Here is an 18,886-nt window from a genome sequence, read left to right as displayed (position 1 = left end):
TTCTCTAGTATAGTTTCATAAAGCGGATCAGAGGAGAGAATGTGTTTGTCAAGCACAGTAATCTCATGTTGGAGGTTTGTGAAGCATGAGGAGACGTGTGTTATTATGGGTTATGATCATATGAGCCGGTCCATAACTTTAGTCAGTCCTAACAGCACGTGATTCTTCTCAGTGTTTCAAGCCCTTGCATGAATTAAAATATTTGACATTTACAAATGACACAAACGTATCTTTGTGTTTAACACGTACGTCAATAAAGCCCAAAGTATACTATATCCCACATCGCATTGGCTTTGCTCCGCTTAATCGTGTGCATGAACGTCTGACGCCCGAGTTGAAGAATCTGAACTTTGCCGTCTATTCGAGCCGGGTTAACCAATCAGGAGCCTGCTGTGGCGAAGTGACGTGATGAGAAAACCTGCATATTTAAAAATACTACTATAAATGTAGCTTTAAGACTTTTCCAGGCGATAATGTAGTTGTTTAAAGCTCAAATCTGTGGTTTGTTTATAAAGAGAGCTCCTCTCTGAACATGTGATCTGGTGTTTGTGTAGTTGTATTACATCTGTCCATCGAATAACGTGCTCCGCGCGAAGATAAGAACAATATCCATATTTAAAACTTTATCAAGTAAAGTTCCAGCTGATCGCCTTCCGTGGAAAAGTGTTGAATGTTGAAAGTCAATAAAGCCCAAAGTATACTATATCCCACATCGCATAGCCTTTGCTCCGTTTGATCGCTCTAGGAAGTTTCATCTTTGTCTTGTGTCTGCGCTATTTTTCTCCAGAAGTTATGGCCGATAAAAACTACTGTATTCTGTTAAACTAAAGTTGCGTCTCACACTTGTCAGTGCGTGCGTTTGTTGTTCTTGCTGTATTTTGTTGTTGTTCGTTTCATTTTCTACTGTAAAACAACGACCGGGTTAGTGTTAATTTCGTTCGCAAAATCTATGACGATAAAATGTTTGTTGAGGCGACACCAACGTCATTAAACGACAATTGCAAGTAACGAAAAAGACAAGATTTAAATGGTTAATCGACCAAAATCACCCGGAGTTTTACATATTTTTTGCAATCTGGCAACCATGGTTGCTAGCGAAATCTGTGACGGAGAACGTTCGTTGGTTTTTTCCCCATGACTGAAACAATGTCATTAAACGTTAGCTGCGACTATATCAACATGCAATATCATTGACGGGAAAAGACGAGACTAAAATGTAGTTAAAATACAAAAACTTGACCAAAATCACTTTAATGTTTTGTCTCCTTTTGACAAAAACACAAACTGATTTTAAGCTGATAATTGCTGTCTTGTTTACGGTTGCCAGATGTCAAGAAGATAAATCCCCAATCAGAGCTTTTCTGTTAGAAGAACACGTTTTCTACCTGGTGTTTTACTTAATTTGTGCAATCTGGCAACCCTGATTGTTAGCGAAATCTTTTACGAAAAATGTTCGTTGACGACCTTGAGATGACGAGGCGACAGCAACGTCATTAAACGATGATTGCAAGTAACGAAAAAGACGAGACTAAAATTGAGTTTTAAAAAATAAAAACTTGACCAAAATCACGTTTACTACCCAGTGTTTTACTTAATTTGGGCAATCTGGCGACCCTGATTGTTAGCGAAATCTATGACAAAAAATGTTTATTGATCTTTTTCTCATTGACTGAGACGAAACAATGTCATTAAACATGAATATCATTGACGGGAAAGATGAGACTAAAATGTAGTTAAAATGCAAAAACTTGACCAAAATCCTTTTGTTTTTGTGAAATAAAAAGATACAAAGCAGTACAGGCTTGTTTTTAAGCTGCTGTGAGCTTTCATGTTTACGGTTGCCAGATGTCAAGATGATAAATCCCCAATCAGAGCTTTTCTGTTAAAAGAACACGTTTTCTACCTGCTGTTTTACTTAATTTGTGCAATCTGGCAACCCTGATTGTTAGCGAAATCTATTACGAAAAATGTTCGTTGACGACCTTGAGATGACGAGGCGACACCAACGTCATTAAACGATAATTGCAAGTAACGAAAAAGACGAGACTAAAATTGATTTTAAAAAATTAAAACTTGACCAAAATCACGTTTACTACCCAGTGTTTTACTTAATTTGGGCAATCTGGCGACCCTGATTGTTAGCGAAATCTATGACAAAAAATGTTTATTGATCTTTTTCTCATTGACTGAGACGAAACGATGTCATTAAACATGAATATTATTGACGGGAAAGATGAGACTAAAATGTTTTTAAAATGCAAAAACTTGACCAAAATCCCTTTTGTTTTTGTGAAATAAAAAGAGACAAAACAGTACAGGCTTGTTTTTAAGCTGCTGTGAGCTTTCATGTTTACGGTTGCCAGATGTCAAGAAGAAAAATCCCCAATCAGAGCTTTTCTGTTAAAAGAACACGTTTTCTACCTGCTGTTTTACCTAATTTTGCAAAGTTCCAGCCGACCGCCTTCCATGGAAAAGTGTTGAATGTTGAAAGTGAAACTCAAGATGTGTTCGTGACGTCATGACGAGCGGACCTGGTGGCGTTAGTCTTTTGATCGGCAGAGGAACTTTCAACAATTTTTCCATAAATTGAACAGGGAAAGTGTACTTTATAAAGTTTTAAATATGGATATTTTTCTTACACAAACGCGTGGATTCGCTTCAGAAGGCCTTTATTAACACCCCAGAGCCGCGTGGAGCAGTTATATGACGGACAGATACACTTTTTATGGACTTCAAAAACAGAGCAACTATTACTGCTATAATAACGCTTGGATTAGCCTGGGCTTTTGTAATATAACTCCCGATTTTATTCATCTGAAAGAAGAATATCATACACCTAGGATGACTTGAGGGTGAGTAAATCACGGGCTAATTTTCATTTTTGCGTGAACTATCCCTTTAATGTTTAATATTTGATTTTTAAATGTAAACGAAAGGAGGCATGGTTGTGTTTTATAAACATAGCTGAAAGCTCCTGGAGCGCCTTGAACGTGCGTCTATTCTGCTCGATTTATACACGCGTCCAATTCGCCGTGGACGTGCGAATGGATTCAAAATGTTCAAGCGTCAAACTAGACGCGATAGATTCGAATTTGACGCTCTATTCATGTTCGGTGTGAACACAGCATGAGACTAAATAGAAAAATTGCTCACTAAACTAACACTATTTGCCCATTCAATGTGCATGTGCGATGTGTGTTCTACTCTGGTGACGGAATTTGCGTTATGCATTTGCGTACAAACCGAAGTATACTTTGGGCTTAATTCAACCGGAAGCCTTGAGCAATGAAGAGTATGGGAGCTTTTTTCCGTCACGGAATAAACAAATTAACTTGGTAATTGCGACTTTGTCACATTTCTGCATTTTTCTTGCACTTGCAAGTTTATATCTCACAAAACCGACTTTTATATGAACTCAGAATTGTGGGATTAAAAGTCGCAATTACCATTAATTAGCTTCCAAAGAAAAGTCAGTCGCTGTGTCCGAAATCGCCTCATTGGATAGTAAAGCTTCGCTGGAAGTTGTACGTACTTTTCGCCTAACGATGAATTCCGACATGCTACTCTATTGGCTCGTACGTTATAGTAGGGAAGTATTCGATTTGGGACGCAGCGATGACATTTGTTTGAGATCTGTGCATTGCCCCGCCCCCATCTGATCTTTCCCTGTGCTGTGATTGGTGGGTCAGGTGACAGACATGCCCACAGGGCTAATGCAGCATCATCTGAGCGTCAGTGAGCTGAAGAGGGCGTTTCTGGAGATGCGTTGCGAAGAATCTGGTGGGAATGAGTGGGACAGGAGACTGTCCTCGTCCCCTCGTCTCTGTGCTCGACTGGACGGGCCTTCGCCGGTTAAACCCCTCGTGTGCTCGCAGGAAGTAAGACGTGTGCGGTTGGAGTGACACTAATGTCTATTAACAACAGAAATAGAAAAGCTCGACAAATTTAACTTGGGACACTTGGTTTGCGTCTTTTTTCAATATCACATATTTTAGTAATCGACAAAAGTGAGTAGGCACATATTGCATTCATTAATCTTCTTCCTCTACCTCTTCTTCCCGTAGAACCGTATGGTAAAAGGTTGTGAAATTTGGCACACAGATAGAGGACAGTCTGAACATCAAACACACAAATTTTAGAGTCTCTAACTCAATCCCTCTAGCGCCACCTGCTGTCCAAAATTTCACTTTCATTTATGCTAATAACTTTTGAACCGTAAGGGCTAGAAGCAAAATTGAAGACGTCATGAACATTTTTACGACATTTTGAGGTTTTTTTCGAACTCAATTTTTCACTAAAATTGGCTCAGATCATCTTCAGACCATGGCGACAAAAGAAACATGTAAATCAAGCTGATTCGTCAAACCGTTCTTTAATAACGCGCAAACAAATTTGGCGAAGAGCACGTCAAAATGAACTTGAGGCTATATCTCTGCAACGCTTTAGTGTATTCGGACCAAACTTGGTGTGTGTTATGACAACCATGACCTGAGGTTACCTGCTCAGTTTCGGTACAGTGCCACCTAGTGGTCAGGAGATATGGAAAATGTCAATTTTGTTTATAACTTCTGAACGGTTTGGTCTCTTTAGATTAAGTATAGCAAGTCAAACAATACCAAATTTTCCCATATTGGCCATTTTGTGCGTCAACCATTTTACATTTTATTGTAAAATGCTATATTTTACTAACGCATTGGCATATCGTTAGGAAACTCGGTAAGTGTCATCGACACCATGGCCTGAAGGTACTCAGTTTCAGGGCTGTACCCCCTTGTGGTCAGTAATTATATTGAAAATTTAAAAAATGCTAATAGTTTAGTTAGATCTAATCTTATTAGATCCCTTGTGTCATGCCGAGAACATGGATACCAATATTGCCATAGTCGGGCAAACTTCCTGTCTGCCATTTTGATTTTCTTTAAAAACCTACTTTTTCGAACTCCTCCTAGACCATTGCTCTGATTTTCATGAAAATGTAATCCGATTATCCTCAGAACTTCCTGACAAAAAAAAACAAACATGGAATTTAAGTCAATTCATCAAATCGTTTAACATTAGAACAAATTCGACAAACACGCCAAAATGGATGTGAGGCTATATCTCCGCAACGCTTTAGCGTATTTGGACTAAACTTGGTGTGTGCTATGACAACTATGACCTGAGGGCACTTTTGACACAGTGCCACCTAGTGGCCAGGAGATATTGAAATTATTATTTTTGTTGTTTTTTTGCTTATAACTTCTGAACAGTTCGACCAAAAATCTCCCAGAATAAAAATTGTCACCCAACACTGACCACACCAGATCAATTTGGTGTCAGCGCCACCTATTGGTCAAACGTTACAAGTGATTGTATTTATGGACTTTCAACCATTTTGCCTCAAAATGTCTTTAATAATTTTTGCAGTTGGTTGATTATTTTTAGCTCCTCATTCTTCCTCTGTGATGCTTGGGCCGTTTTTATTTTTTACTTTTTTTTGTATTCATGCAACTCTCATGAACAATTCTACTACTACTAGAATAACTGAGCTCTTTATTTCACAGTGTTTGGAGGACTAACTCGACTCGTCAACCTGGTTGTGTGTTAAGCTTCGATTGATTCGTAATGGATTGTTAAGTGGTTTAACCCATAAATGTCGGATTAGAGGCCTTTCTTAGTTTCCTAAGCAGAGTTAAATTATTTTTTGGGATTTGGTTTGAAGCAACAAAGTCATCCATCCTGTGTGTGTTTTCGTTTTTTGGTTTAACGTCACTGATGATTATTCCTGCATGATCACTCATTCTGTGCTTTACAAGAGCCATTTCACTCCACCAACCTCTCACACGTTTAACTAATGAAACTATCCTGATGTTAATCGTCTGTCTCTGTCTCTGTAGGTGTCAGAGGAGGATAAAGCCGAACCTGAAGATGTTGAAGAAAAGCCAGATCACGCTGTTGAGGTTAGACGTTACGGTTTACTACATCGTGCAATTAAGGCTGTGTATTTGATTCATTCAAGAGAATACGTGGGTCATATTTCTTCTCCAGTAAATGCATTTTGATTTAAGAATTCCAACCTCCTTGTTTCTCTTTGGAAACGGTTCTGATATACAGTGATTTAGTCAAACTTGATCTTGTGAAGCTTATTTACCGCAGTGCCAGACAATCGTGGGAACTCCTGCAAGAATCCAATTTTTGCCATAATCTGTAAACCCTCCTTCACAGTCAACATGTTTCCTAGAGCGTGTTTTATGAAGCCCTCTGCGTGTTCGGGTTTATCGCAGTCTTCAGTCTCAAAGGGATTTTCAGAGGACAATCCGTCTGACTGTGAGATGCCATCGGGATTTGTTTAATCTGTCTGGGAAACTGTCTCGGAGATTAATAAGATGAGCTTTAGATCTGCTAAACCATTGTGTGTTTCACAGGTGAATCCTGTGTATCTTTGGTCCTATCTGTTGGATCGACTGCATTGCTTTAAATCCACAAAACTCTATTCTTAAAGAGCATCTGCTTCTTCTGGTTTATTATGATCTTCAGTGTTTTTATAAATGATCCATTAGGGGTTGATTTAGAGCCTTGACTCTTTTAAGACCTTCGGTAAATCTACAAATGGAGCTTTAGCTTGAATTAGCAGCTTCGAGACACTGAATTGCAAAACAAAAACACACAAGGGTCGTATATCTCACGGCCTAAGGACAGACATTCAGATCTGGAATCAAAATAAACGGGATTATAGGAATCTAGTGAAGACAAGCCAGACAAACACAGAGCGGTTGTCCATCAGATACAGCAGCTTAGATTCACATGCTGGTATTGTAAATCTCACAGATCAATAGGCGGATTAACTCATTTGACGTGAGAGAGTTCACATCACAGTAATATTGCATGTTTTAATGTTTCCTGCTTGCTCTCCAGTGAGTAGTTCATCATTGTAGGACAGTAGAGGAATGAGTGAGAGAAAGAATTGTGACCAAAGGACTCGAATCTGAGAGACAACAGCTTTTATGCTGCAAACACACACTTTGTTGTTAACTCTGGGGTCACTTTTGTGGCAGAGCTCATTGTTGCAAGTGGTTTTGCTCTGTAATAAACACTGACAGTGACGTAAGGTGTGCCGTTTTTGTCCCAGAGTTCAGTTGCTCCACAGGTGGAGGTGTGCTGTGAGACGCAGGTACAAACTCCCTCTGCTGGGGAAAAAGAGAAGTATATGAAGGCCCTGAATGAGGCCATCACGATGAGGAGACGCTCTTCATTGCCTTCAAAAGGTGCCATTCTGGAAGGTGAAGCTTTGGACAGCAGAAGCTGCCATGATCATTTGCTCCACATCTGGGATCCAAAACACCAAAGTATTGAAGTTGAAGATGCAAATAAGGACACTGCAATGGAAACTCCATCTGGAGGAGAAGAAACCTGTTCAGAAACCCAAAAGATTCCTCCTGGAAACCAAGAAGTCATGTTCCATGAAGAAGATGAAGATTTGCTCCAAATCTGGGATCTGAATCGCCAAAGTAATGAGAATGAAGAAGAAATCAAGGAATCTTCAATGGAAGAAGCCACCTCAGAAACCCAAGAGATTCCTGCTGGAACCCAAGAAGTCATTTGCTATGAAGAAGGAGATTTGCCCCAAATCTGGGATCCGAAACGCCAAGTTATTGAAGTTGAAGACAAAAGCATGGAAATTCCAATGGAAACTCCATCTGGAGATGAAAAAAACAGTTCAAAAACCCAAGAGATTCCTGCTGGAATCCAAGAAGCGATGTTCCATGAAGAAGATGACGATTTGCTCCAATTCTGGGATCTGAAAAACCAAAGTATTGAGGATGAAGAAGAAATCAAGGAATCTGCAATGGAAGAAGCCACTTCAGAAACCCAAGAGATTCCTGCTGGAACCCAAGAAGTAATTTACTACGAAGAAGGAGATTTGCCCCTAATCTGGGATCCGAAATGCAAAGGTATTGAAGTTGAAGAAGAAAACAAGGAAACTCCAATGGAAAGTCCTTCTGGAGAAAAAGAAACCATATCAGAAACCCAAGAGATTCCTACTGGAAACCCAGAAGGCATTTGCTATGAAGAAGGAGATTTGCCCCGAATCTGGGATCCGAAATGCAAAGGTATTGAATTTGAAGAAGAAAACAAGGAAACTGCAATGAAAGAAACCACCTCAGAAACCCAAGAGATTCCTACTGGAACCCAAGAAGTCATTTTCCATGAAGATGATTTGCTCCAAATCTGGGATCCAAAAAACCAAAGTATTGAGGTTGAAGACAAAAACAAGGAAACTCCAATGGAAAGTCCATCTGGAGAAGAAGAAACCAGTTCAGAAACCTGGGTTTCCAGTAGGAATCTCTTGGAAGTCATTTGCCATGAAGAAGATGAAGACTTGCTCCAAATCTGGGATCTGAAAAACCAAAGTATTGAGGTTGAAGGAGAAATCAAGGAATCTGCAATGGAAAGTCCATCTGGAGAAGAAGAAACCAGTTCAGAAACCCAAGAGATTCCTGCTGGAACCCAAGGAGTCATTTGCTATGAAGAAGGAGATTTGACCCGAATCTGGGATTCGAAATGCAAAAGTATTCAAGTTGAAGAAGAAAACAAGGAAACTGCAATGGAGGAAACCACCATAGAAACCCAAGAGATTCCTGCTGGAACCCAAGAAGTCATTTTCCATGAAGATGATTTGCTCCAAATCTGGGATCTGAAAAAACAAAGTATTGAGGTTGAAGAAGAAATCAATGAATCTGCAATGGAAAGTCTATCTGGAGAAGAAGAAACCAGTTCAGAAACCCAAGAGATTCCTACTGGAACCCAAGAAGTAATGTGCCCTGAAGAAGATGAAGACTTGCTCCAAATCTGGGATCCGAGAAACCAAAGTATTGAGGTTGAAGAAGAAAACAAGGAAAATGCAATGGATGAAACCACCTCAGAAGCCCAAGAGATTCCTGCTGGAACCCAAGAAGTCATTTTCCATGAAGATGATTTGCTCCAAATCTGGGATCCAAAAAAACAAAGTATTGAGGTTGAAGACAAAAACAAGGAAACTCCACCTGAAGGAGAAGAAACCAGTTCAGAAACCCAAGAGATTCCTACTGGAACCCAACAAGTAATGTGCCCTGAAGAAGATGAAGACTTGCTACAAATCTGGGATCCGAGACACCAAAGTATTGAGGTTGAAGAAGAAATCAAGGAATCTGCAATGGAAAGTCCTTCTGGAGAAGAAGAAACCAGTTCAGAAACCCAAGAGATTCCTGCTGGAACCCAAGGAGTCATTTGCTATGAAGAAGGAGATTTGACCCGAATCTGGGATACGAAATGCAAAAGTATTCAAGTTGAAGAAGAAAACAAGGAAACTGCAATGGAGGAAACCACCATAGAAACCCAAGCGATTCCTACTGGAACCCAAGAAGTCATTTTCCATGAAGATGATTTGCTCCAAATCTGGGATCCAAAAAACCAAAGGATTGAGGTTGAAGACAAAAACAAGGAAACTCCAATGGAAAGTCCATCTGGAGAAGAAGAAACCAGTTCAGAAACCCAAGAGATTCCTACTGGAAACCCAGAAGTAATTTGCCATGAAGAAGATGAAGACTTGCTCCAAATCTGGGATCTGAAAAACCAAAGGATTGAGGTTGAAGAAGAAATCAAGGAATCTGCAATGGAAAGTCCATCTGGAGAAGAAGAAACCAGTTCAGAAACCCAAGAGATTCCTGCTGGAACCCAAGGAGTCATTTGCTATGAAGAAGGAGATTTGACCCGAATCTGGGATACGAAATGCAAAAGTATTCAAGTTGAAGAAGAAAACAAGGAAACTGCAATGGAGGAAACCACCACAGAAACCCAAGAGATTCCTGCTGGAACCCAAGAAGTCATTTTCCATGAAGATGATTTGCTCCAAATCTGGGATCCGAGAAACCAAAGTATTGAGGTTGAAGAAGAAATCAAGGAATCTGCAATGGAAAGTCCATCTGGAGAAGAAGAAACCAGTTCAGAAACCCAAGAGATTCCTACTGGAACCCAAGAAGTAATGTGCCCTGAAGAAGATGAATACTTGCTCCAAATCTGGGATCCGAGAAACCAAAGTATTGAGGTTGAAGAAGAAATCAAGGAAAATGCAATGGATGAAACCACCTCAGAAGCCCAAGAGATTCCTACTGGAACCCAAGAAGTCATTTTCCATGAAGATGATTTGCTCCAAATCTGGGATCCAAAAAAACAAAGTATTGAGGTTGAAGACAAAAACAAGGAAACTCCACCTGAAGGAGAAGAAACCAGTTCAGAAACCCAAGAGATTCCTGCTGGAACCCAAGGAGTCATTTGCTATGAAGAAGGAGATTTGACCCGAATCTGGGATACGAAATGCAAAAGTATTCAAGTTGAAGAAGAAAACAAGGAAACTGCAATGGAGGAAACCACCATAGAAACCCAAGAGATTCCTACTGGAACCCAAGAAGTCATTTTCCATGAAGATGATTTGCTCCAAATCTGGGATCCAAAAAACCAAAGGATTGAGGTTGAAGACAAAAACAAGGAAACTCCAATGGAAAGTCCATCTGGAGAAGAAGAAACCAGTTCAGAAACCCAAGAGATTCCTACTGGAAACCCAGAAGTCATTTGCCATGAAGAAGATGAAGACTTGCTCCAAATTTTGGATCTGAAAAAACAAAGTATTGAGGTTGAAGAAGAAATCAAGGAATCTGCAATGGAAAGTCCATCTGGAGAAGAAGAAACCAGTTCAGAAACCCAAGAGATTCCTGCTGGAACCCAAGAAGTCATTTTCCATGAAGATGATTTGCTCCAAATCTGGGATCCAAAAAAACAAAGTATTGAGGTTGAAGACAAAAACAAGGAAACTCCACCTGAAGGAGAAGAAACCAGTTCAGAAACCCAAGAGATTCCTACTGGAACCCAACAAGTAATGTGCCCTGAAGAAGATGAAGACTTGCTACAAATCTGGGATCCGAGACACCAAAGTATTGAGGTTGAAGAAGAAATCAAGGAATCTGCAATGGAAGAAGCCACCTCAGAAACCCAAGAGGAGGAGAAGCTGGTGTTGGAGATGATGTTCCACAACAGTATTGAGTGTTTTGGAGCATTTGGAGAAACGCTTAATCATTCTCAGCTCTTGTTCTTTAATGAAGAGGACGAGTCCATGAACTCGGAGACTCAATATGATGCAGAATTCCCACTTTATAAGCCGCCTGATTGGTCAATGGAGCAGACGGAAGACCAACCTCAAGAGAACCTTAAAGATGAAGCCGATCCGTCCCAAGCAGACGAGCAGTCGAGGTCTCGAACCACAGAAACCAGTGTAGATGAGGAGAGTGAGCTGGCTTCTGGACCTCATGAGGAACAGGGCGCGGCTCCACGGGAAATAGAGCATGAGCACACAGGAGAGGTAACCAATCCCAGAATGCATCAGGATCCCGTGTGTGTCTGCGCACTGACTAACGATGGACGTCCTCTCGTTGGCCTCGCTGTACGACTGGAAGCGTTTGAGCACATTAATGCACGATCACAGATGCTGTTATAACACACACTGTTGTTCTCGAGCACAGATGCTGTTATAACACACACTGATGTTCTCGAGCACAGATGCTGTTATAACACACACTGTTGTTCTCGATCACAGATGCTGTTATAACACACACTGTTGTTCTCGATCACAGATGCTGTTATAACACACACTGTTGTTCTCGAGCACAGATGCTGTTATAACACACACTGTTGTTCTCGATCACAGATGCTGTTATAACACACACTGTTGTTCTCGATCACAGATGCTGTTATAACACACACTGTTGTTCTCGATCACAGATGCTGTTATAACACACACTGTTGTTCTCGATCACAGATGCTGTTATAACACACACTGATGTTCTCGATCACAGATGCTGTTATAACACACACTGTTGTTCTCGATCACAGATGCTGTTATAACACACACTGTTGTTCTCGATCACAGATGCTGTTATAACACACACTGTTGTTCTCGAGCACAGATGCTGTTATAACACACACTGTTGTTCTCGATCACAGATGCTGTTATAACACACACTGTTGTTCTCGATCACAGATGCTGTTATAACACACACTGTTGTTCTCGATCACAGATGCTGTTATAACACACACTGTTGTTCTCGATCACAGATGCTGTTATAACACACACTGTTGTTCTCGATCACAGATGCTGTTATAACACACACTGATGTTCTCGATCACAGATGCTGTTATAACACACACTGTTGTTCTCGATCACAGATGCTGTTATAACACACACTGTTGTTCTCGATCACAGATGCTGTTATAACACACACTGTTGTTCTCGAGCACAGATGCTGTTATAACACACACTGTTGTTCTCGATCACAGATGCTGTTATAACACACACTGTTGTTCTCGAGCACAGATGCTGTTATAACACACACTGTTGTTCTCGAGCACAGATGCTGTTATAACACACACTGTTGTTCTCGAGCACAGATGCTGTTATAACACACACTGTTGTTCTCGAGCACAGATGCTGTTATAACACACACTGTTGTTCTCGATCACAGATGCTGTTATAACACACACTGTTGTTCTCGAGCACAGATGCTGTTATAACACACACTGTTGTTCTCGATCACAGATGCTGTTATAACACACACTGTTGTTCTCGAGCACAGATGCTGTTATAACACACACTGTTGTTCTCGAGCACAGATGCTGTTATAACACACACTGTTGCTCTGGAGCACAGATGCTGTTATAACACACACTGTTGTTCTCGAGCACAGATGCTGTTATAACACACACTGTTGTTCTCGATCACAGATGCTGTTATAACACACACTGTTGTTCTCGATCACAGATGCTGTTATAACACACACTGTTGTTCTCGATCACAGATGCTGTTATAACACACACTGTTGTTCTCGAGCACAGATGCTGTTATAACACACACTGTTGTTCTCGAGCACAGATGCTGTTATAACACACACTGTTGCTCTGGAGCACAGATGCTGTTATAACACACACTGTTGTTCTCGAGCACAGATGCTGTTATAACACACACTGTTGTTCTCGATCACAGATGCTGTTATAACACACACTGTTGCTCTGGAGCACAGATGCTGTTATAACACACACTGTTGTTCTCGAGCACAGATGCTGTAATAACACACACTGATGTTCTCGATCACAGATGCTGTTATAACACACACTGTTGTTCTCGATCACAGATGCTGTTATAACACACACTGTTGTTCTCGAGCACAGATGCTGTTATAACACACACTGTTGTTCTCGATCACAGATGCTGTTATAACACACACTGTTGCTCTGGAGCACAGATGCTGTTATAACACACACTGTTGTTCTCGAGCACAGATGCTGTAATAACACACACTGATGTTCTCGATCACAGATGCTGTTATAACACACACTGTTGTTCTCGAGCACAGATGCTGTTATAACACACACTGTTGTTCTCGATCACAGATGCTGTTATAACACACACTGTTGCTCTGGAGCACAGATGCTGTTATAACACACACTGTTGTTCTCGAGCACAGATGCTGTTATAACACACACTGTTGTTCTCGATCACAGATGCTGTTATAACACACACTGTTGTTCTCGATCACAGATGCTGTTATAACACACACTGTTGTTCTCGATCACAGATGCTGTTATAACACACACTGATGTTCTCGAGCACAGATGCTGTTATAACACACACTGTTGTTCTCGAGCACAGATGCTGTTATAACACACACTGTTGTTCTCGATCACAGATGCTGTTATAACACACACTGTTGTTCTCGATCACAGATGCTGTTATAACACACACTGTTGTTCTCGATCACAGATGCTGTTATAACACACACTGATGTTCTGGAGCACAGATGCTGTTATAACACACTGTTGTTCTCGATCACAGATGCTGTTATAACACACACTGTTGTTCTCGAGCACAGATGCTGTTATAACACACACTGTTGTTCTCGATCACAGATGCTGTTATAACACACACTGTTGCTCTGGAGCATGTCTGGACTCCTGTAGTGTTTGCTGTGATTGACTGATGTTGTGGTTTTGCAACGGTTTCTCTGTTTGTGAATCAGCAGGCGGAGGAACCGGTTCAAGACGTCCCCGTGGTTCACACTGAGACCAAGACCATCACATACGAGTCTTCTGAGGTAACACACTCTCCTGTGTGTGTGTGTGTGTGTGTGTGTGTGTGTGTGTGTGTGTGTGTGTGTGTGTGTGTGTGTGTGTGTGTGTGTGTGTGTGTGTGTGTGTGTGTGTGTGTGTGTGTGTGTGTGTGACCATCACATACGAGTCTTCTGAGGTAACACACTCTCCTGTGTGTGTGTGTGTGTGTGTGTGTGTGTGTGTGTGTGTGTGTGTGTGTGTGTGTTTGACCATCACATACGAGTCTTCTGAGGTAACACACTCTCCTGTGTGTGTGTGTGTGTGTGTGTGTGTGTGTGTGTGTGTGTGTTTGACCATCACATACGAGTCTTCTGAGGTAACACACTCTCCTGTGTGTGTGTGTGTGTGTGTGTGTGTGTGTGTGTGTGTGTGTGTGTGTGTGTGTGTGTTTGACCATCACATACGAGTCTTCTGAGGTAACACACTCTCCTGTGTGTGTGTGTGTGTGTGTGTGTGTGTGTGTGTGTGTGTGTGTGTGTGTGTGTGTGTGTTTGACCATCACATACGAGTCTTCTGAGGTAACACACTCTCCTGTGTGTGTGTGTGTGTGTGTGTGTGTGTGTTTGACCATCACATACGAGTCTTCTGAGGTAACACACTCTCGTGTGTGTGTGTGTGTGTGTGTGTGTGTGTGTGTGTGTGTGTGTGTGTTTGACCATCACATACGAGTCTTCTGAGGTAACACACTCTCCTGTGTGTGTGTGTGTGTGTGTGTGTGTGTGTGTGTGTGTGTGTGTGTGTGTGTGTGTGTGTGTGTGTGTGTGTTTGACCATCACATACGAGTCTTCTGAGGTAACACACTCTCCTGTGTGTGTGTGTGTGTGTGTGTGTGTGTGTGTGTGTGTGTGTGTGTGTGTGTGTGTGTGTGTGTGTGTGTGTGTTTGACCATCACATACGAGTCTTCTGAGGTAACACACTCTCGTGTGTGTGTGTGTGTGTGTGTGTGTGTGTGTGTGTGTGTGTGTGTGTGTTTGACCATCACATACGAGTCTTCTGAGGTAACACACTCTCCTGTGTGTGTGTGTGTGTGTTTGACCATCACATACGAGTCTTCTGAGGTAACACACTCTCGTGTGTGTGTGTGTGTGTGTGTGTGTGTGTGTGTGTGTGTGTGTGTGTTTGACCATCACATACGAGTCTTCTGAGGTAACACACTCTCCTGTGTGTGTGTGTGTGTGTGTGTGTGTGTGTGTGTGTGTGTGTGTGTGTGTGTGTGTGTGTGTGTTTGACCATCACATACGAGTCTTCTGAGGTAACACACTCTCCTGTGTGTGTGTGTGTGTGTGTGTGTGTGTGTGTGTGTGTGTGTGTGTGTGTGTGTGTGTGTGTGTGTGTGTGTGTGTGTGTGTGTGTGTGTGTGTGTGTGTGTGTGTGTGTGTGTGTGTGTGTGTGTGTGTGTGTGTGTGTGTGTGTGTGTGTGTGTGTGTGTGTGTGTGTGTGTGTGTGTATGTGTATGTATGTTCAGTCTTTGTAATGCGTCTCTGTGTTTCTGAAGGTGGACGCCAATGGCGACTCGGACCCAGGCGTCCTCATGAGCGCTCAGACCATCACATCGGAGAAGAACAGCACCACCACCACCACACACATCACTAAGGTCAGCACCACCACCACCACACACATCACTAAGGTCAGCACCACCACCACCACACACATCACTAAGGTCAGCACCACCACCACCACACACATCACTAAGGTCAGCACCACCACCACCACACACATCACTAAGGTCAGCACCACCACCACCACACACATCACTAAGGTCAGCACCACCACCACCACCACACACATCACTAAGGTCAGCACCACCACCACCACACACATCACTAAGGTCAGCACCACCACCACCACCACACACATCACTAAGGTCAGCACCACCACCACACACATCACTAAGGTCAGCACCACCACCACCACACACATCACTAAGGTCAGCACCACCACCACCACACACATCACTAAGGTCAGCACCACCACCACACACATCACTAAGGTCAGCACCACCACCACCACACACATCACTAAGGTTAGCACCACCACCACACACATCACTAAGGTCAGCACCACCACCACACACATCACTAAGGTTAGCACCACCACCACACACATCACTAAGGTCAGCACCACCACCACACACACATCACTAAGGTCAGCACCACCAACACACAAACATCACTAAGGTCAGCACCACCACCACACACATCACTAAGGTCAGCACCACCACCACACACACATCACTAAGGTCAGCACCACCACACACATCACTAAGGTCAGCACCACCACCACCACACACATCACTAAGGTCAGCACCACCACCACCACCACACACATCACTAAGGTCAGCACCACCACCACACACATCACTAAGGTCAGCACCACCACCACACACATCACTAAGGTCAGCACCACCACCACCACACACATCACTAAGGTCAGCACCACCACCACCACACACATCACTAAGGTCAGCACCACCACCACACACATCACTAAGGTCAGCACCACCACCACCACACACATCACTAAGGTTAGCACCACCACCACACACATCACTAAGGTCAGCACCACCACCACACACATCACTAAGGTTAGCACCACCACCACACACATCACTAAGGTCAGCACCACCACCACACACACATCACTAAGGTCAGCACCACCAACACACAAACATCACTAAGGTCAGCACCACCACCACACACATCACTAAGGTCAGCACCACCACCACACACATCACTAAGGTCAGCACCACCACCACCACACACATCACTAAGGTCAGCACCACCACCACACACATCACTAAGGTCAGCACCACCACCACACACACATCACTAAGGTCAGCACCACCAACACACAAACATCACTAAGGTCAGCACCACCACCACCACACACATCACTAAGGTCAGCACCACCACCACCACACACATCACTAAGGTCAGCACCACCACCACCACACACATCACTAAGGTCAGCACCACCACCACACACACACATCACTACACACACATCACTAAGGTCAGCACCACCACCACACACATCACTAAGGTCAGCACCACCACCACCACCACACACATCACTAAGGTCAGCACCACCACCACCACACACATCACTAAGGTCAGCACCACCACCACCACACACATCACTAAGGTCAGCACCACCACCACACACATCACTAAGGTCAGCACCACCACCACACACACACATCACTAAGGTCAGCACCACCACCACCACACACATCACTAAGGTCAGCACCACCACCACACACATCACTAAGGTCAGCACCACCACCACACACATCACTAAGGTCAGCACCACCACCACCACACACATCACTAAGGTTAGCACCACCACCACACACATCACTAAGGTCAGCACCACCACCACACACATCACTAAGGTCAGCACCACCACCACCACACACATCACTAAGGTTAGCACCACCACCACACACATCACTAAGGTTAGCACCACCACCACACACATCACTAAGGTTAGCACCACCACCACACACATCACTAAGGTCAGCACCACCACCACACACATCACTAAGGTCAGCACCACCACCACACACACATCACTAAGGTCAGCACCACCAACACACAAACATATCACTAAGGTCAGCACCACCACACACATCACTAAGGTCAGCACCACCAACACACAAACATATCACTAAGGTCAGCACCACCAACACACAAACATATCACTAAGGTCAGCACCACCACCACACACACATCACTAAGGTCAGCACCACCAACACACAAACATATCACTAAGGTCAGCACCACCACACACATCACTAAGGTCAGCACCACCAACACACAAACATATCACTAAGGTCAGCACCACCAACACACAAACATATCACTAAGGTCAGCACCACCACCACCACACACATCACTAAGGTCAGCACCACCACCACCACACATCACTAAGGTCAGCACCACCACCACACACACATCACTAAGGTCAGCACCACCAACACACAAACATATCACTAAGGTCAGCACCACCACCACACACATCACTAAGGTCAGCACCACCACCACACACACATCACTAAGGTCAGCACCACCAACACACAAACATATCACTAAGGTCAGCACCACCACACACATCACTAAGGTCAGCACCACCAACACACAAACATATCACTAAGGTCAGCACCACCAACACACAAACATATCACTAAGGTCAGCACCACCACCACACACACATCACTAAGGTCAGCACCACCAACACACAAACATATCACTAAGGTCAGCACCACCACACACATCACTAAGGTCAGCACCACCAACACACAAACATATCACTAAGGTCAGCACCACCACCACCACACACATCACTAAGGTCAGCACCACCACCACCACACACATCACTAAGGTCAGCACCACCACACACATCACTAAGGTCAGCACCACCAACACACAAACACATCACTAAGGTCAGCACCACCACCACCACACACATCACTAAGGTCAGCACCACCACCACCACACACATCACTAAGGTCAGCACCACCACCACCACACACATCACTAAGGTCAGCACCACCACCACCACACACATCACTAAGGTCAGCACCACCACCACACACATCACTAAGGTCAGCACCACCACCACACACACATCACTAAGGTCAGCACCACCAACACACACACATCACTAAGGTCAGCACCACCAACACACACACATCACTAAGGTCAGCACCACC

At 43.2% G+C, this 18,886-nt stretch overlaps 1 protein-coding gene across 12 annotated transcripts in view; it reads left to right on the top strand.

The window, feature by feature from the left end:
- Positions 1-18,886, top strand: part of LOC307128139 (uncharacterized protein) — a 106,876-nt gene that overhangs the window by 81,337 nt on the left and 6,653 nt on the right. For 8 of the 12 annotated variants that reach the window (XM_079819765.1, XM_079819770.1, XM_079819769.1 and 5 more), the window contains 6 exons: positions 9-74; positions 3,690-3,878; positions 5,877-5,939; positions 7,109-11,371; positions 14,082-14,156; positions 15,668-15,766. In XM_079819765.1, coding sequence (XP_079675891.1) covers positions 9-74; positions 3,690-3,878; positions 5,877-5,939; positions 7,109-11,371; positions 14,082-14,156; positions 15,668-15,766 — 4,755 coding nt within the window. The remainder of the gene's footprint in view (positions 1-8; positions 75-3,689; positions 3,879-5,876; positions 5,940-7,108; positions 11,372-14,081; positions 14,157-15,667; positions 15,767-18,886) is intronic. The other 4 variants (XM_079819763.1, XM_079819762.1, XM_079819764.1 and 1 more) reach the window with 1 other exon arrangement.

This window comes from Gobio gobio (genome assembly GCF_949357685.1).
Source record: "Gobio gobio genome assembly, chromosome: 6".
In the NCBI taxonomy this organism is placed as follows: Eukaryota; Metazoa; Chordata; class Actinopteri; order Cypriniformes; family Gobionidae; genus Gobio; species Gobio gobio.
This window is presented reverse-complemented; position numbering and strand designations above follow the sequence as displayed.